The 21,044-nt window shown below is 34.8% G+C and overlaps 3 protein-coding genes across 3 annotated transcripts in view; 1 reads left to right on the forward strand and 2 right to left on the reverse strand.

The window, feature by feature from the left end:
- The first annotated feature begins 120 nt into the window (after positions 1 to 120).
- LOC120767321 (GATOR complex protein Wdr59) lies at positions 121 to 4,926 on the forward strand. The gene is made up of 10 exons (XM_040093255.1): positions 121 to 675; positions 753 to 963; positions 1,034 to 1,166; positions 1,225 to 1,375; positions 1,550 to 1,723; positions 1,789 to 2,238; positions 3,016 to 3,207; positions 3,292 to 4,323; positions 4,385 to 4,606; positions 4,689 to 4,926. The coding sequence occupies exons 1-10, from the start codon at positions 373 to 375 to the stop codon at positions 4,764 to 4,766; spliced, it is 2,946 nt and encodes a 981-aa protein (XP_039949189.1). The 5' UTR covers positions 121 to 372; the 3' UTR covers positions 4,767 to 4,926.
- An 88-nt stretch (positions 4,927 to 5,014) lies between these two features.
- LOC120767322 (peptidyl-alpha-hydroxyglycine alpha-amidating lyase 1) lies at positions 5,015 to 11,243 on the reverse strand. The gene is made up of 7 exons (XM_040093256.1): positions 10,928 to 11,243; positions 9,986 to 10,154; positions 9,657 to 9,897; positions 9,307 to 9,602; positions 9,035 to 9,241; positions 8,413 to 8,946; positions 5,015 to 6,662 (listed from the first exon to the last, which is right to left on the reverse strand). The coding sequence occupies exons 1-7, from the start codon at positions 11,012 to 11,014 to the stop codon at positions 6,472 to 6,474; spliced, it is 1,725 nt and encodes a 574-aa protein (XP_039949190.1). The 5' UTR covers positions 11,015 to 11,243; the 3' UTR covers positions 5,015 to 6,471.
- Positions 11,244 to 14,055: 2,812 nt separating this feature from the next.
- Positions 14,056 to 21,044, reverse strand: part of LOC120767337 (mucin-19) — a 33,252-nt gene continuing 26,263 nt past the window's right edge. Inside the window, exons 8-9 of the mRNA XM_040093281.1 lie at positions 18,032 to 19,669; positions 14,056 to 15,624 (exon numbers count right to left, since the gene is read on the reverse strand). Of these exons, the coding sequence (XP_039949215.1) occupies positions 18,043 to 19,669 (1,627 nt within the window). The 3' untranslated portion in view covers positions 14,056 to 15,624; positions 18,032 to 18,042. The remainder of the gene's footprint in view (positions 15,625 to 18,031; positions 19,670 to 21,044) is intronic.

Below are 21,044 nucleotides of genomic sequence, written 5' to 3' on the forward strand. Positions count from 1 at the left end.
CGTAAAGAGGATTTATCAGTGAAATTTTAAGTATCGATACATTTATTATATCGCTGAAATTGATAAGATTCTCTCATCTATAGTTTAACGCTGATAACAGTAAACAAATTAATTTTTCTATTGTGTTTGGTTGTCTAGTTAGATGATTTTGACAATTTTGAAAATGTTTTAATTGTATTTAATTACAATAAAGCGTTGCAATACCTATAGATGTGTACAAACATAACTTTACAATATTTGTGACTATTTCGTTCTTAACTATAATGTAATACGCGTAGCCTTCTTAGCCTGTATTTTTTTTGTACTTTAACACTTTAAGGATCACTATTTGTTGCCGTTTAAAGTTAATAGCATATTTCCTACAACAAAAATATGTCACCAACTTCGGAATCTGCAGCGGCTGGTGGCAACAGTATCCGTGGCCGCGAGCGTGAAAATGCACATATTATCCAGCAGAGCAACAAGTGTTATGAACACCGGGAACTGCAGGCTACTGCAATGTCTGTCGACTATACAGGCCAGTGGGTTTTGTTGGCTGGTCGACGCCACTTGGCATTGCAACGTCTCGGCCAGGATGATGGTACACTACGAGAATTCCAAAGAAATTCTAAATATGAAGTATCCGCAGCTGAATTCGCAACACTACCAAATCGGCAGGAATATTGTGCGATCGCAGTGAGTTCTAATAATTAGTGAATTGACAATGAGGAAATGATGTTTTATCATTATTATTATTTGTATTGCTTTGTTAGACCAGCGAACACATTGATGTTGTTACATGGGGTGCTGCAGACATGCAGCATTATCATTCATTGCGTGGTCACACACGCATGGTTACCGATATTGATTGGCATAGCAAAAATAGCAACCTACTGGTCAGCTGTTCAATTGATACATTTTCACACATTTGGGATTTGCGTGATCCCCGCAAGCCAACACTGTCCTTGAGTGCAGTTTGCATGTGTAAGTATAATGTTTTAAAAAATACTTTTTATGTCTTCAGTTTATATCAAAATCTTTAATTTAATTGCAGCTGGCGCAACACAAGTTGGTTTCAATCGTGTTTCGGGTCATCTATTAGCGGCGGCACATGACGGCGATCTTCGCATATGGGATATGCGTAAGGGTTCGTGTCCTGTACACTATATCACAGCGCATTTGAACAGGTATTTTGACGAAATAAAAACATTATATTAAAATAATATTAAATAATTTTGCTTATAGAGTGCATGGCATCAATTGGAGTCATTTGCGTGAAACTTGCTTAGCTACCGCTAGTCAAGATGGCACAGTAAAGTACTTCGATGTAAATAATCCACGGCGTGCAGAGAAAATTATAACAATGTCATCGCCTGTGTGGCGAGCTCGTTATACCGTAAGTGAGGTTAATTTTTGTTTATAAATATTCATTTATTTTTAATTAATATTTTTTTTTTTTTATATATTTTTCAAATTTTTAATGTATTTTTAAAAAAATTTTTAATATATTTTTTTAAATTAATTATTTGCATATATTATTAATAATATTTGGGATCATATTTACTTGTAGCCTATAGGCAACGGTTTGGTTAGCATTGTTGTGCCCGCTATGGGACGCGGTGAGAACAGTTTACTGTTATGGAGTAATAACAAACAAACGGATCCTGTCTGCTCCTTTGTTGGGCATACTGATGTAATATTAGACTTTGAATGGCGTCCAAATCGTGAAAACACATCCGAGATTGTAAGTCACAGTGCTTTACAAATATTTAAAATACTCGTATTGTTTGTATTTATTATTAATTTTAGGAACTAGTTACATGGTCACGTGATCGTAGTTTACGCGTGTGGAAGATTGACGATATGATGCTGAAACTCTGCGAACCCGATTTCGATAGCAACGAAGTGTGCGATACACCTGACTCTTTTGCCGACACTCCAACTAAATTCCAACCGATACACTCATCATCTTTGTATCAGCCGACTTTGAGTTTGACGCGTGCTGGTGCCGCGTCATTGCCTTCAGAAAGCTCTGACAGTCTAACAATACCGACGTTATCGCGCTCGCCTCCGCCGCCAATGCGTAAAGAGGAGACACACATAGCACGTTCACTTACGGATCAGCCGACATGCTCGCTGCATCATGAGTTCTCGCTACTAAACAGGAATATGCCACATGTAGAGGTTGACCTATTAGATGCGATTAAACGTTTTGCAGTCTTCAAGATCTCAGCTGGTGGACACGTGGTGGTGTTGCAGGTTAGTCTCTTCTTGGCAAACTTTAAACATATTTACATAGTTTTTGTTTTTATTATACTCTTGCGACATGTATAGTCTATAATAACCGTATTTTTCACTTAAGTGTTGTTTGTATCACCTAAAACTTATCGATATAGGATTATATACATACCGAGATATCGAGAAATCTTGTCCAATAAAAAAATTGTCTACACAGGGACTGGTATAAAGAAAAGGTTCATTGACCTTAGAAAATGTAAACAAAGATGTCATTGAACTCGGTAAACAAAGGTTTTGTACTTGGCTAAATATTAACAAAAGGGTCATTGACCTTTGAAAAACGTAAACAAAATGGTTATTGACCACATAAAATGTCAAATGGGTCAATAACCCCAAAATTGTAAACAAAAAATGTAAAAAAATGGTTGGTAAATGAAAATAAAGGTTGTGGAATTGGCTAATTATACACATATGGGTCATTGACCTCAGCAAAATGCAAACCTCATAAAATGTAAACAAATAGGTCGTTGACCTCATAAGTTGTAAAAAAAGGTCACCGACTCCAAATGTAAACAAAGGTTGTTGACTTGGGTAAATGTAAACAAAGGTCTGGACTTGGCTAAATGTAAACAAAGAGCCCTTGGACCTCATACAATGTAAACAAAGGGGTCATTGACCTAGTAAAAACGTAAACAAAAGAGGTCATAGTTTAACCCTTGCAAGTTGCTAGAGCATAAAATGTTCCATTACATCCGAACTTAGCTTTTCCCTACTTGTTTCTATTTTCTTTCCTTACAGACAGTTTTTCCGACTGAGTATCCGAGTCCGAATATTGGACCCGAATTCTCCTTTTGCGAAGGCACCACACTGCATGAACAACTGTCGGCCGTGCTGCTGAAGACACTCAGAACGAACGCTTTGCAACGCGTTAAAAAATCGCGCACCTGTGTCGAGCAATGCCTGCGCGCATTGGTGGGTGCCATGAAAAAGGTAGGTGTAGTCGACCCAGCGCTGTATTTTTAAAATATTTAAAAACCTTATTGCATTTATTCTATCGCATTTTTGCGAAAACAGTCTGTGGGCGGTGTCACCGACAAATCACAACTACGCCTACAGTCGCCACGCTTGGAGGGCGCACTAAGTGGTGCGCTACACGACGCCTGCATACCATATCCACGCACATCGGGTGTGAACTTCAACACCACCGGCCTTTTGGTCACCTTCGCGCAAGCGCCAAACGTTAAACGCTTAACCCTGCGTCATCAGAACACAACACCGCGCACATTTTCCGCCATTAGCGGTGGCGTACTCTTGGGTAATGTCTTTAATACGCATCGCGATTCAAATGCCTCCTTTTATCTGCAAGATCGCATGAGTGCGAAACATACGAAAAATCGTTCGATGCAAAAGCAAACCAATGCCACGCCCATCGTGCATATTTACGAAGCCTGCAAGCTGCTGAACATCAGCTGTGAAATGGCCAAAGAATTCTCACTGGACAAGCGCAATTTGCGCGCCACATGCCGTCGCAATCGACAAGTGTGCGAAACATATGGTCGTTACGACTTGGTGCCGATATGGACGCTCGCCGAACTGATCGCCAAACCGAATATACCGAACGAAACCAAATACGAGACACTCTTCTACAAAGACCCCTTTAAGAAATTTCTACTCGAGGCATTGATTATGCATTTTGCCAGCGCCGGCGATTTGCAGACGGCTGTCATGTTGGCGTGTCTCTTTCACAAATGCTCCTCAACAGCCGGCGATTTAGGCGATTTAATGTTGACCACAACGCAATGCTACCAGCACACCAATAAACTACAACAGTTAAATAATACTTCGCCGTATCACACAGTGTTGCCTATCGACTATCAAGCCTCACATCCGAAATCCAACTCGGCACTCGCGGTCAATGTGCATTTGAAGCAATTGCGCAGCAATTCTTGGTCAGACTCTTTGGACTGGGTGGACTCGAAAAATTGCAACTCTGACTCGTATTCATGCTCGCTGATAAGACGCACCAAAATGCCGTTATTCGACCACTTCAAGAAGGTGTATGCGGATATACTGTTCGGTTGGCAACTGCTGACCAAACGCTCGCTGGTAATATAACCTTTATTAATTTTTAAATACCGTTTTCTCTAATGTTGCATTACTCCTGCAGATACTAAAGCATACAATGTTCTCACAAAGCCAACCACACGGTGTCGAGTTCGTTACCGAGTGCACCGGTTGCAATAAAATTAAGCGCACGCCCTCATGCACCAGCTGCAAGCGTCCGGTGCTCTTCTGCCAGCTCTGCAATTTGCCGGTGAAGGGCGCGGCTAATGCGTGCTTGGCTTGCGGTCATGGCGGCCATATGGTGCATATGATGCAGTGGTTCAAGGTGAGTTGCCGGCAGCTGGACCGGATGCGTCATATCTTTAATGTAAGTTGTTTCTTTATTTTTCTTGCTCTCCATTCTGCAGAAACATAGCATTTGTGCCTCTGGTTGTGGTTGTAATTGTTTGAAGCAGACTGCAGCTCTGCTGGCGCTTATGAATTGATAGACTTCCTTGTGATTATTCTATTATATGTGCCATTTTTATATTATTGACCAAAAATGCCTTAAATTGTTGTGGCAAACATAAACTTGACTTCGATACGCGCGTGTTTTAAACATGTTGGTTCTACTTTTTGCTTACTTATATGCATATAACTGTAATATGGACAAAAAATAATATTTTTTAATTAATTTACCTAACCTAAAAATTCAAATAAAATCGAGACTACGCCATTTTTTACTTAGCGTCAAATATATTTGTTAAATAATTATATACAATATAACTCATATCTTAATAAATAGTTAAAATACATTTAATTTGTACAACAATAGTTAGATAATAGATAAAATTTGGCCACAGTTAGTTCTGACTTAGTATACTTAAAAAATGCGAGAATATGTTTTAAAAAACATCAAAAATATTTAATCACAAATACACAAAATTTAATACATACAGACATTCATACAAACAAATTTAGGATTTTTGACCAGATCAACCCTGGTAACTTTCCGTCGGAATTTCCGGTAGTCTCTTAGATTTTTATGAAAATCTTGGTCAACTTAAGTTGTTTTAAATCATTATAAATGGTATACACATAATATGCACAACATAACTGATAATTGATGCTAAAACAGTTAAGCATCCGGAAAGTTCCCAAGGACTTCGAGGAGACCTGAAATATCTGTATGTAGGTTTGATTTCTAAAATAAAGTATCACTCAGCCGTCAAGCACTTCTAATAAATGTTCACTAAGAATGTGTTCACACGAGTACGCTTTTGTTGCACAAGCCGGTTTTTTTTTGTAGGCGAGGGGACGACATTGCTGAAGTAATTTCAACGAATGGTGCCGTGTTGACAGTTCTGAACCAGATAAAAATCCGTGACTGTTCCGGGTACTTAGATCCGACCGTCGTGGGAATGGAACCGATCGTTATGTTGTTTTTGTTGCAGCGACGGAAAACATTGCTGAAGTAATTTCGAGGTATAGTGGCGAATCGATAGTTCTGAACCGGATAAAAATTCGGATTTGTTCCGGTTACCAAGATTCGACCATCGTGAGAATGGAACCGCTCGTGTTGTTGTGGGTTTTATAGCGGCAGAAAGCATTCCTGCATTAATTTCGAGGTATGGTGCTGAGTTGACAGTTCTGGACCGGATAATAACCCGGGTCTGTTCCGGTTACTGAGATCCGACCATCATAGGTATGGAACCACTTGTGCTGGGTTGGTACGCATTGTGTTCTTGTTCGTAATAGTTCGTTGTTACGGAATTCATACATTGAACATATTCGGAGATTTTAATTTTATTCTCTATTTTTTGGATGTAATATGTAAATATGTATGAATATTTGAAGGATACAAATTAGATAATAAAAAATATTTTCGTGCATTGCGTGCATGAAGCGTACAAGAACTTGAGAAAAACCATCCGACTCAATATGTCGGACTCGTGTCGCTCGCGTGAACGCAAAATGATCAAAAGTGAATTCACTGTTAAAGATGGGCGACAAAAGCAGCCCTCGTGTGAACGCAGTCTAATCGAACAAAACAAAATTTATACTCTCCGAGTCATAAGATTCCATATAGTGACGTCATAAGAAATCAGATAGTCTTCATTTCTTCAATAAAGCTTGTAGGCATTAATGCGCATTATACACACTTACATACATACATACAGCCATGTATACACTCATGTATAATGTAAGTACTTAAGCAAATGGCGCACTAGTCAACATATTTGTAGACGCTTCGTTCTCTTCGTCGCTGGCATTTTGATCGAGCTTCTCAAAGCCACCACGCTTGCCACGATCCAACAGGAGGCCGCCCAGTTTGAAACCTTCCGGCTTTGAGGGAAAATCCCAGGCATGACGACGATTCTTCACGCCAAATGGCAAACAACCTACAAGTAGAGGCAACAATTAAACGAAAACAGAGTCGGAAGCTTACACGAACAGCGAAACGAATCACAAATACAACAAATATTCAACGTAACACGCACTGCAAGTTAAAAAAAAAAAACAAACAAATTAAAAAATAAAAATTTAAGAAAATAGGGAATGTAAAAAAAAAATTTAAAATAAAAAACTTCAAAAAATTAAAAATACTATTAAAAAAATGCAAACAACATAGGTAATTATAAGAAAAATTTAAAAAATAAAAAAAATTACATAATTAAAGAAAAACTATAAAATTACAAAATTGAAAAAGAGAAACTAAGGAAAACAATAAAAAAAAAATTAATTAAAGTAAATAAAACAATTTTAATTTAAAAAAAAACTTAAAAATAAACAAATTTAAAATAATAAAAAGCAAATAAAAAAATTAATAAATAAAAAAAACTACAAAAAATTAAGAAAACTAAACAAAATAGTAAATTAAAAAATTATAATAAACAATAAAAAAACTGAACAAGTTAAGTTGCTAAAAAAACAACTAAAATAATATATTTAGTTCAAAAATAAAATAAAACCTAACAAGAGTAAAGATACTATTAGAAAAAACATAATAAAAAATACAAACATAATTATAAGAAAACTTTAAAAAATAAACAAAAATTAAAACAAAGATGTAAATAAAATTAAAAAAATTTAAAATTATAAAAAACAAATAAGACTTAAAAAAATGTTAAAAATTAAAGAACAATTATAAAATTAAAAAAACTAAAAACATTTAGAAAACTAAAAAATAAAATTTGAAAAACTAAAACAAAATTAGAAAATGATAAAAAATACGAAAATAATTATTAGAAAACTTAAAAAAATGAATAACACTTAAACAAAAAATTACAAATTTAAAGAAAAAATATATAATAAAAAACTAAAAAAGATTTAGAGAACAAAAGAAATTAAAAAAAAAATAAAAAAAAACGGAAAAACTAAAACAAAGATAAAAAACTTAAAAACTAAGAAAAGTTATGAAAATAAAAAAATTAAACAAAAAATATTAACTAAAAGAAAGACAACTAATTAAAAAAATTTAAAAGTAAAATAAAAAACAAATAAAATCAATTTTATTGTTTAATAAATAAAAGAATACAAAAAAATTAAAGAGCTAAAAATTTTACTATAAAAAATTTTCGAAAAAATAATAATTAAAAGTAAAGAACAAATTAAGATAAAAATTTAAAAATTAAAAACAATTACAGAATACATTTAAAAAATTTTATTATCAATAAATTGTATAAAGGATACACACTAAAAGTACATGATGGTGATGTGTAAATAGTAAAAGCCAATAGAAAATTTTAAAAAAAAATTAAAAGCTGTCATAATTCAAGCTTACAATTTTAGTACACTAGTACATAAAGTAAAAAATTTAAGAAATGACAGATCAGCCTAATATACACTAACACTAAGTTGCAGTTTTTAAAAAGTAATATAATTTTTGCAAACAAGTGCACAGTTGCCAGAGTTAATTACAAACAAATACAAAATAAAAGGTTGTACAAATGAAAATACAACGAATAAAAATATAAAAAATGTACACACATATAAAGCATACATAAGTATAATTAAAAAATGGAAACACTAAGGGAAGTAAGAACACAAGATGGTATCATCAAGGGCATTCATCACAAACGTTTTGACTGGAAGCGACCAATTTGCGATACACCAATTCACTAGGTGGGCCAACACTCAACGTTTCGTTACCTCGTTTGCGTCGACGAGCTATAATGAATGCCAGCATAAATGTTAGCGAAGCAAAAAGCAACATTAGTGAAGCCACCAGTATGGCGGTGCCACCGGGATGGTGTGCTTTTGTTGTTGGCTGCGTTGAGATCTCTTCCATTTCTTGTGCGTTTGCACTTAGTGCTGGCTTGTTCGTGTTAGTGACGTTAGATTTGACCAAAACTTCGTCCACATGATATTCGGGACCGGTGCGACCCAATGTGTTGCTCTTGCTAAGCGTAGTTGTTTTTGCAGCTGACAGAGGCATCGATTTAGCCACGGTTTTATGTAGAAATTTGTGTACACGCATCGGATTCAATTCGGCGACATAAATTTCATTGCCATCCTTGGTGACGGCCACATCATGTGGGTTTGAAAATTGCATATCATTAGGACCAAACTTTGAGATCACCTGTTTGGTGCGCATATTGATCACATAGCCGCGTACTTCGTTGTAAGGTAGCGACCTGATGCCCAATTCACCGATCGGTCCATTAACAACGACAAGTTGACCGCCTGTAAACAATTGCCGTTACATGTTCTTAATTATTTTGCAATAAATTGACAGAAGTTATATATTTTATAAGCTGTAATGTTAATTTACCTTCCACTGGCGTATAATCCATGCTAAATAAGCGATCGCCTATAATTTGACTATGATATTGTGAATGGAATGTACCGTTGGTCCAGTAGAAACACTGTACACGACCATTTTCGCGATCAGCTGCGCAAATTAATTGCTGTTCGGGCACAAGCGTGAGCGCGTGCGGAATGGCGAAGTAGTTCTTTGGCGCCACCTCAAAGGACATGCCTACATATAGATTTTTTTTAGTTACTATATAGTTACATAAATTATTTACGTATGTAGTGACTAACCAGAGAATGAGTTTTGTCCCCATGAAAGGATTTTATTGCCAGCTTTATCATATTTCAAAATACGTGCATTGCAGTAACCATCTGCCACGAAGAAATCGCCATTCTCGAGTACGGCAACTGAAGTGGGCTTGCAAAATTTCGAATCACCTACGCCGGGTATAAAAGCAGTACCCAAAGTCAGCAGCGGTTTATCATTAGAGCCACGTGGACCAAATTTGAAAACTTGATGCAGCGCCACATCGGTTACCCAAGCATTATCCTCATGATCGATGGTCAAACCATGTGGCATATAGAATCTAAAATTAATTGTATTATAACATTTAATTTGTATCACATCTACTGCAACTTACAAGTCCTTGCCCCAGCCATACACGACGTGACCACTTTTACGTTCTAATGCCAATACGGTATTAGCGCGTATGGGTCCTTTTTTCCGTTGTTGAAAGACATTGCGGTTGTTGAACGTATTGCCATCCCAAAGACGATCTACACGATGAAATATAACCACATTTCCTTCCTTGTCGAAACTCACCGCACTCACTGCACCCAATTTTAGCTCATCAGCTGGCCAAGCACTTTGATACACATAAGCTACAAGTAAGTTAATAGTACAATTTATATACATATACATATGTATATACAGATATATTTATTTATATGGTATACTAAAGTTACTCACTTGTATTTAATTTCTCGATTTCTTCTTTCACATCGATTTTCTCAGCTTTTAATTTAGGTGGTTGTGGCCAACTTATATCAGCTGAGCCGCCCTGCATAATCTGTTGAATGCGCTTATTTGTGCTTAAACTTGTGTCATCTGAGGACAAATAGCGTTGTATTGAGAGATTCTGAAAATTTAGCACATTTAAAGAGTTTGTAATGAGGTATGTAAACATACAAAGTTGTTTATTAATTTTACGATTTCTTATCAGCAAGCAAAACTAAAGTAAAACAAAAAAAAAATAATATCAGTTGCACCGAAACTATACCGTTCACTTATAAAGAAGTTTTCATACAATAACTTGATTTTGAACGTTCAGTTTACATGGAATGTATATTCTTGGGAAGAAACGGGCGTGTGCAAAAATTGGGACCAATATCTGAACAACGCAAGGACTAAATCGCGTGTAGACAGACAAAGCGACATGGCTAGTCCAATTCAGCTCTCTTAGTTTATATACTTACATACATACTCCTCATGCTTATGATTTATAAACATATTTGATAGAACCTTTAAGTTTCCTTTGGTTACAAACTTCGTGGCAACCTTATTAATACATAGGTTTAGGGTATTAAAAACCAATATTCGCATCAAGCTCAGGCTAATCATCATCTAATTACATTACTATTAACAAGCCAACTAAAACTAATATCCAAATCTGCAGTTTTCCCCCATGCTAAGTGCTGACGTTACTCTTGTTGTTACTTTACTAGTTAGAATCGGTTCTGCCACAATAGCGCAACAGCATAATTCTCCACCCTAACAAAACTATGTATGCCCACACGTATAGAAGTTCTTCACACATACAACAAAAACTAGCATATGCCAACAAAGTATAAAACTTTCGGCTCTATATTTTATTATTATAAATATAACTTATTAGGAAATTTCAATGCTTACCTCATCGGTGGCAGAGTCGGCTATGCAAAATGCCAAAAACACCAGCGAAATGCTGCAGGTAGAACGCACAAAATTTGTAGTGATCATTTTGGCCACTTGTCTTTGTCCCTGAATGGTTCGTTTTTCGTTCGGTTGCACTCCCTTTGAGTGCGTCGTAATTTATAAATAGCGAGATTCGCAGGACAAATGACTATATGTATTTTCTAAATAAAATACTGAGTTTCTTTACATTATTAGTTTTGTATGAAATAAATAAATGCACAAAGCTGACAAAAATTACTGTATACGTCTGTAAACAGATGTCATTGAGCTAGAGCTGCCAGAATTGTATCGAAGTAACGATATCAAAACGATATTTAGTAAAAAATTTATTTTAAGCACTGCTGATATATATTTTTATGGCGAATTCTTACATCTCTAAGTTGGGGCTGCCACTTCAAGCCGCCAGAGAAATAAAAACACTAAACGCTGCCATCACGAACACGTATGAAACGCATGTTAATCGATCAGAAGTTTTAAAACTATCGATTGTTGTAAGTTTCTTTGCTAACCAACTATCGGTTAAAGTACTATTAAATTACCCAAAAGTGCTACCAAGAATTTCTGTCAAAGTTTGTATCAACATAATTACCATTCTAACCGAAACAAGTTTATATTTTTTGAGATAAATTACGCTATTGTTTACATTTTACGAGGTAAATGACATTTTCGTTTGCATTTAACCAGGTCAACAATTTTTGTTTAAAGTTAGGGTCATTGACTCTTTCGTTTACATTTTATTGGATCAATGGACGCTTTGTTTACATTTGTGAGGTCAATAAGCCGTTCATTTTCATTTGTTCAAGTCTAGCACCTTTGTTTACAATTAGCGCTAGAGCACCCTTTATTGAAAACTTTTCATTTGATCAGATATCTTCACAAAATTTGACAGTTATTGCCTAAGGAAGTAAAACAATCTTCAAATAAATGATTTTGATTCAAATCACATCACTTCGCGGCGTAAGAGTCGCCTAAGTCTGCTTTATTTATATAGACTCAGCTGGTAGGCAGCTTCCCTAAGGTCACCTCATGACTTTTAAATCACATCACGTCAAAGCGTTAGAGTCCCCTCAGCACTAGCCAGCCGCGGAGACTGCTTTATTTACATAGAATCAGCTGCCAGCCAGCTACCGTTGAAGTCAACTTGTGACTTTCAATTCACATCACTTCGCGGCGTGAGCGTCGCACAAGCACTGGCCAGGCACGTTGCCTGCTTTTCTTATATAGAGTCAACTGGCTTCCTTTAGGTCACCTCATGACTTGTTTATGATTTATTTTTGTATCTCACTTCTTTAAAAAATAGCCAAAATCTGTACTTATCGTTTTCTAATTTACTCAATTTGTTTTTATTGCTTTCCAAATATTAATAAAACGTACTATTATATGTATTTTTAAATTTTTATTCATAATATTTTAATTTTTGTTTTTTTTTTGTTTTTTTGCTTACAAGTTTTATATGCACTGGATCTCGATACATTTAATTGTTAGTTTTTGGTTATATGCTATAAATATTGGTTTTTTATGTTAAATGAAAGGTTTATAAGCAAATAGTTGTGGATTTTAAATAAAAATACGTTTAAAAAATATTATTTTTTGAAACTTCATTAAGGTGTAGAGCACAATAAAAGTTTGCTGATTGAAGGCAGTCGAAATTAATTTACAACATATTGGCAAAGGAAGAAATATGTATTGAAAATAATAATAATAATAAGTTTAAACATTATTTTTGTATGACTTTGTCGACACTGTACAAACATAAGAAAATTGTTTTACAATATTTACTACATGTCAGTATGTATGTATGTATATATGCTATGTATTAACGTTTGTTTACTTACACTTTGCTATGACTAATATGTTATTAGTGAGTTTGTACAACAATTTAAGGCAATTTATATGAATGTACATATGTATTATCTTTAATTCTATATGCATGCATATGAGCTAAGGTATTTATGTATTGTATGTGCTCATGTCACTATGTATGTATGTAAATTTTTTCTTACTTACACTAATAAGTTTTAATTTAATTAATTTATTTTTTTTGTTATGAAATGATTTATTTTTTATTATAATAGAATATTAAAGACAGGTGTTACTTTTATGTATGAGCTTGTACATATGTATGTATATGTTTGTTGACTGATTTCTATTTTAATATAATAATTTAAAATCATTGTAGTTAATACTGGGTAGTCGAAAAAGTCTTTTCGTATTTCTAATCAAACTTCAACTTTTTTGGTGATTGGTAGCACTGGAGATATACGACTCCAACGACATGTATTGACAAAATACGAAAAGACTTTTTCCACCTACTCAATAAGTATAATAACTGTTTACAAAAAACGGTCTTAATAATTCTTCGAATATACATATTTATATGTACATATATACATATGTATATATGTTGATAATAGTAATGATAATAATGCACAGGTGATTATTATCCACAGAATGATAGGCATGTATGCCTGTATATATGTATGTATGTATATAAAAGGGTTGAACATAAAATTTATATTTAACGCGAGTTTGTACATATGTATGTATATCGCTTAATTTAACATATAATGTGATTGCACTACAAAATATTGCAAATATAGTAAAAAGTTCATATATGTGTAAGCACATATATTTATGTATTTTAATGTAGCATGTTCGCCACATGTGCACATTTCTAAGATCTCATTTTATTTTATTTAAACAATAATTTTTTATTGTGTATATTTTCACTTTTTTTGTTTTGTTTTTATATTTACATAATTAGTACTACAAAATGTAAATGTTTTTGTTTCAGATATTTTCTAGACATTAGGTACTTTCAGTTAATTATTAGATTTATTTTTCACAAGTCTAAATTCTAATTTTTTTTACAAACAGTACGCATGCAAGTGTCTGTTTTTTTGTTTTGCGCAATATTCCCTCAACTATTGCGGTTGTCGTTTTTTATTTGAATAAAAAAATGTATGTATATTTTTAAATAAACTTAAAAATATTTTTTATTTATATTTTTTTATAAAAGAAAGTTATTTATGTTTTTTAATCAAATAAAATATTATTTAAATTTTCTAATTAAAAAAGTTCTTTAATTTATTAAAATAAATCAATTGTTATTTTTTTAATGAATAATGACCGTGCATATTCGATACAATTTGACATAGGACAATAAATATTTAAGGCATCTATCCCATCCCATCAGATCTGGACTGCCTAATTATCAAAAAGAATTATCAAACAAAAAGTTGGATATTATCATCAGAAACTAATCGTTTATGGACAAAATGTTCAAATTTTAAAGTTTTGGACTCGGAATAAATAGAGAGATACTCGGAAATCCTTCCACACCGCATTTCAACACCCTCACTTAGGAGAAAGAATAATTTTGACGATTTTCTCCTCAAAAACCGGCGATTTCGGACACATTTTTAATTTTTTAAATTTCTGTGTAAATCCAAATTTATTTTTTCTGTAATAAAAATATGCCCCAAGCGATTCTGCGAATTTCTGCATTTTTATATTTTCTCTACGACCATTAGTTTAGAAGTTATAAGCATTTTTGTATTCGGTGGCTGCTTGCTACATGCTCCTGGTCGCCTGGTAGAAATCTGAGATTTTGGCACCAAATTAAATGCAATTTTTCTGCAGCGGCGGCGGGATGCACCAAAAATTTGCGTGGGGCGTTGCATACGCAAAGGGGCCAAAATTGGAACCCGGAAGCGGGGCATATCACGGACCGGAAACCGGAACAGGGTATCGACCGGAAATGGAATAACGGTACCACACTTCCGGTCCGAAATCAAACCGGAAGTTGGCAACCGGAAACGGAAGTTCTCGACCGGAAATGTAGTTCCAACCGGAAGTTGCGAACAGGATAAGCACGGAAGGAAGCAGAATAACGGTATTCAGTGGTCACGGAAATGACATAACGGTATTGTATTTCCGGCCTGATTTTTACACCGGAAATTAGAAACCGGAAGTGGCACCCGTTTCCGGTTAGATCCCGCATTTCCGTTTCCGGTTGTCGACTTCCGGTTTGGTTTCAGACCGGAAGTGTGGTGCCGTTATTCCATATCCGGTCGTTGCACTGTTCCGGTTTCCGGTCCGTGATATGCCCCGCTTCCGGGTTCCAATTTTGGCCCCTTTGCGTATGCAACGCCCCACGCAAATTTTTGGTGCATCCGCCGTCGCTGCAGAAAAATTGCATTTAATTTGGTGCCAAAATCTCAGATTTCTACCAGGCGACCAGGAGCATGTAGCAAGCAGCCACCGAATACAAAAATGCTTATAACTTCTAAACTACTGGTCGTAGAGAAAATATAAAAATGCAGAAATTCGCAGAATCGCATGGGGCATATTTTTATTACAGAAAAAATAAATTTGGTCTTACACATAAATTTAAAAAATTAAAAATGTTACGCAAATCGCCGGTTTTTGAGGAGAAACTCGTCAAAATTATTCTTTCTCCTAAGTGAGGGTGTTGAAATGCGGTGTGGAAGGGTTTCCGAGTATCTCTCTATTTATTCCGAGTCCAAAACTTTTAAATTCAAAGATTTTGTCCATAAAAATTGTGCTCCTTGATTTGCTTCCTTTCATTTAAAACATAAAACCAAATCCTTCAATTGGACAGATCAGAACTTCGTTTGGGAAGCTGAGAATATCTAGAGTAATAATAAAGGCTCGATTTTTCAGATTTTTTAAAACGTAAATAAAATTAATAAAATTTTTATGATAGAAAATTCTCAACATGCATATTTATACTAAATTATGGTATGTGAGTTTATTTTTTTATTAAAAAATATTATTTATGAAACATTTGAATATAAGATACCTATTTCTATGTACATATAAATGTCAATAACAACAATTTGAGTAAATGCTGCAACTTTAAATGATTTCAGTTTCATAAACCAATAACAATCTCTATTAACAATTTTAAAAACTCAGAAAATATTCAAATATTTAAGAATTCATAACCTCACATTATTTAGTTTGAATCTTCTTCTTCTTTATTGGCATAGACATCGCTTACGCGATTATAGCCGCAAAAGAATTCAGTTTAAATATCAACAATTATTTGCACTTCCTCATAACATAAATTCAATTGAATTAAATTACTTTTGATTCTTAATACGAAATATATTCATTGCGCTCATGATGTGATGTTTTAATATTATAAATTAAATTTTTAGTCAGTCAAACATTTTTAAAATTTAATTTCTTTAAATAAAAATAAAATCGTTACGCATTTTACAATAATTTTATTCTTATAAATAATAAATATTTATAATAGAAGGTTTCAAACCGAATTTCGCATAAATTGTCTACTGCTGAAGTTCCTTTAGGACTCCTAAAACACTATCTGCTTAAATACAAAATTTCATTAATGTACTGTAAATAATAGTTTAAAAATATTTATGAAAATATTCATAACAATGCCTAAGAACTGAGAACTTGCTAAGTTATTGTTGACTCTCGCAGCTCCCAGTTATTAAGGGTGTATTCTTGTCTAGAAATAAAAAACACATACTTTTTTTTTTATTTTCAAATTTTAATTATACAAGAACATGCTACAAGAAGATTTTTTAAAATTCAAATTGTTATCGGAGATTTGCTATTTTGCTGGCCCGGCGTCCCAACAGTTTTGGCCGGAAATAAACGAACAAAAGACTTTGCGGAATGCGTTTTTCCCAGAACTGTCTTTAAAGATACCCATGATTGCACTGATTTAACTGAAATTTTTGGAGAGTCTTTTTAATGAAATTGTCTATATCTGGAATTGGCCATAACCACAAATTTAAAGTTTTTACTATTTTTGAAAAATTCGAAAAAATTTAAAAATTTAAATTTAGAAATATTCGAAATATTTTTGAAAAATTTTGAAGTTGTACACAAATTGTTTTTTTGTTCAGGCAGTCGCCATTTCGTTAAAAAATTGAAATTTTTTTATAATTTCAGATACTCTTATTATTCAATATTAATATTTTTTCTGTGCCAGTTTGCTGGGTTGAAATCTTAGATATGGCCACGTGCCAAGTTTATGGGACCTCTCACTTTATCAGCTGCTAATTTTTGAATTCTTTTATTGTTTTTTTAATTTTTTTGATTTTTCCTTGTATTATTTTACTGTTAATAAATACTAATAGAAAATTGGTTAGTAAAAATATCAATTGCCTTCTTTTAAAACACTTCAAAAATTACCTGATGATGATGAATTCATGCCTCTAGACTAGAATACCCCTTTAAGCGAATTCAGAAAAAAACTACATATTTTAACATGATCTCGCAAATATTCACTGATACCTTCTTGCTTTTCAACTTAATAAAATTTTTGATTTCTTAATTAATAATAATGTATTAATAAAAAAAATACATGCATAAGGAAATGAGTAAAATTTATTACATAAAATATTGCATATTTTTTATTGCATTAAGAAAAATTCTCATTTACTCCTCCTTTGAGTGCATTAATTTCTCTTGATTCTGCTCAAAAGAAACAATAACAAACGCCAAATTGTGTGCCAATTGTTCAAGTGACGGCGAGATAGAGCTAGTTCGAGAGAATGAAACCTCTTGTAGCTCTGCAGACCAGCTACACACTACTCTTATATTTCGGGCATCAACTGTTAACTCACCTAAACAGTGGTGAGTTACAGAGATCTCGTGCTAAATAATTTACAAAAACGACAAAAGTCGACACGAACGCATAGCATGCACGTTTATCAAGTCATAGTGATACAGTTATGTGCGTTAACATAAAAGTGTCTAAGAAATTATTTGAAATTATTTAACAAAGGATGCGTTTAGACAATATGAACTTAGCTTGCTCATTATAAATAAGCCACCACTTGGCTTGCGGTATCATTTACACACACACACATATTTAGTTGCATGCATTTACCTACAGTTTATATGCATATGTATATGTTTACGTACGTTTACATTACAATTTTTATATAAATATTTTTTTATAAATAATTTTTTTTTACAAATATTTTTTTTATATAAATATTTTTATATATATATATACATAAATAAATTAAATAATGACGTAACAACTAAAAGCACCTGCGCCGCACTCAGTAACTGATTTTCTTGCGCAGCTTCAGTTTTGTCTCGCGCTCGACCGCCAACACCGCCGCCGCAGCATAGCGCGCGCCACTGCCGCGCTGCAAATACAAGCCATGCGCCGTGTTGGACGCCGTCGGTGTCGGTATGCCCGATGTGGAAGTCGACGACGCCGACGAAGCAGTGGATGACTCGAGCATGGTGTTGTTGGCGGACGTTGGCGCCGGCGCTGCGTTGGTTAAGTGATTGCGCGTGCGATAGCCGCCAACATGTGACACCGTGCGGTTGCTGCCACCAGCACTTAACTCAGCGCCAGCAGCACCACTGCCACCGCCGGCGCAACCACTTAGCTGGTTGTTGTTATTGTTGTTGTTGGCGTTATTGCTCCCACTTGCGCATGTGTTGTTGCTGTTACTCTGCATTGTCGCATTGCCATTGCTGCCAGCTGTTTTGCGCAGCAGTTTCGTATTGTACTCATCGCATTTGTCCTTTTCGAGGCGCGTGCTGCTCAGCGAACGTTTGTTGCGTTTCGTGATGCCCGTCGGGATGCCAGTGGGCGAGGCGCGCGCAGCAGCTGTTGTTGTTGAGTTGGCGGCGGCTGGTGATGTGTTGATCGCATCGTAACTGCCGCCGCGTCCGCTGCCAGCGCCGCAATTGTTGTTGCTACTCAGCCGGTTTGTATCTAGAGGCGGTGTGGAACGCAAATTTTCATTTATTTGTACATTAATATTGTTATTATTATTATTATTGTTGTTGTTGTTGCTATTATTATTATTAATATAGTTGATATTATGCTTATTGGCATTACTGCCATGACTATGATGATGGTGATGTCGCTGATAATAAATATGCGATTTTGGTAGCGAAGTCGACTGTGTCACTTTATTGTGCGCAAAGGCACTGACGCCGCTCGCATCGCCGCCCTGCAATGGATTCGAATTTAGATCAAGCGTTGCCGAAACGGAACGCGCGCCACCGACACCACCACCACCACCACTACAACCAGTGCCACCACCGCCGCCGCCGCCAGCGTCTAATGGCGTGGAAGCCGCCGTAGTCGTAGCGCTCGAAATTGTCGGTATTGCGGACGCGTCGCGGTAGTAACGCGCTGTTACAGTTGTGCAAGGGGGCTCCACAGTCGCGCCAACCGCGGCAGCGCCCGCGCGATTATAACGTATACGCGAGCGCCCACGCAATGTCATGTGATGATGTGGCGCGCGTGAGGCGCCGCCACGTGTTGGTGGTATTGTAGCGCATGAGCCTATACCGCTGCCGCTACTGCTGGCTGACGTTGTCGTCGGCGCGCCACTCACATCGATAAGTGCCGCGTTTGCGCGCACCACCGGTATCTTGCTCTCATTCATGCCTGCTGTGGCGACATTCAATGTCGAACTAATCAAAGTGTTGTTGTACGTTTTCGTTTGCTTATTGAGACTGCTCAGCGTAGGCGCGGTGACATCGTGATGATGGTGGTGGTGATGATGATGCGGCAGCGCACAGCCGCTGCTAGTCGTCGCCGTTGTGTTGTTGCCTGTTGCCACATTTCCAATTGCGCTGTTGCTATTGTTATTGTTCAGCTGTTGCTGTTGTTGTTGCAGTTGTTGTGTTTCCGCTTTGCGTAAGTGCATAAAACCCATTCTGTATATTATTACAACATTGTTTGGTTGTAACGGTTTTTTTGGTTAAGGGAGTTGCGGATGAATTTGTTTCATCGGTGCGTTTTCAATTAGTAGTGGAACAGGAGTGTTTAAAGCAGCCCCAGAAATACCGTAGAATATTTATAGTAATATATATATATGGATGTGCGCAGGTATTGTAGTAGTTTGCGCAGTGGAAGTGAAAGAGAGAAAAAGTAGAAGAATATCTTTGGATTAATTCATCTTTCATATACGATGGTTTTTTCTACTAGTCTAATCTTGAAACAGTGTTGCATTTTCTTACTTTTAAGCGGCAGAGGGCTTATGCAAAGCAATAAAAATGATTATAATTGTAGCATATTTTCTAACAATTAAATAGTTAGAAATTTATTATTATTTAAAATTATATTATTATTATACTATTAAAACAAATATATGTTTTGATTCCTACTTTTAGTGGCCGGCTTAGCTAATCAGGCAGCAAATACTTTTCATTTTATTTAATAATAAGCTTTAAATTATTTTTTTTTACTAAGAAATTAAATTTTTACCAACTAAACTCAATTTTGACTAAGTCTGTATTTATGATAAAAATCGGTAATTAATTTGCGCCTAATTTTATGATATTTTTTTTAATTTTTCTCAACTTTTTAAAGCACTTCTTTTGTCTTATATTTAAAAAAATAAATTTTTACCAGCTAAAGCCGATTTTGCATATAATAAATAGCAATTAATAATTTGCGCCTAATTGTAGGCAATTATTTATTTTTAACCAATTTTTTAAAGCATATCTGTTTTTTATCTTGAATACTTTTTTATGTTCTTTAATATGTACATTACTTTGTAAATTTTTTCTATTTAATATTTAAAACTCAATAACTAAAGTGTTGAATATTTTTATTAAATTCAAAATATTCTTGACTATATTTAACTTTCAATAATTTTTTTTTATTAAGAAATAAACTTTTAACTAACTAGGTCCAATTTCCACTAGGTCTGTGTATATTGTAAAAAAGGCGTAATTGATATGCGCCTAAATGTAAGCAACTATTTCTATCTATATTCAAGTTATTAAGGGATTCATGGGTTTACGGTTTTCAAAAATCGAATTATTTTATTATCTTATTAGATTTTATAACACCTGTAGAATATTGGCAAAATTTTCAAGTTGATCCGAGTAATAGTTTCGGAGATACAGTCCTGAGAACTTGTTCGTCGACTTTAAACGCATTTTTCTCGAAACTATGTGTTTGAAGTCTGTTGGCGGAAATTCTCGAGATCTTCATGAAATTTTACACAGGTCTTTGATAAAAAATTCCTAAAGACTTGGACTAAGGATTTTCTTTTTCGATTACAACTATTTGAAAAAAATGGTG

This window comes from Bactrocera tryoni, chromosome 2 (assembly GCF_016617805.1).
Source record: "Bactrocera tryoni isolate S06 chromosome 2, CSIRO_BtryS06_freeze2, whole genome shotgun sequence".
In the NCBI taxonomy this organism is placed as follows: Eukaryota; Metazoa; Arthropoda; class Insecta; order Diptera; family Tephritidae; genus Bactrocera; species Bactrocera tryoni.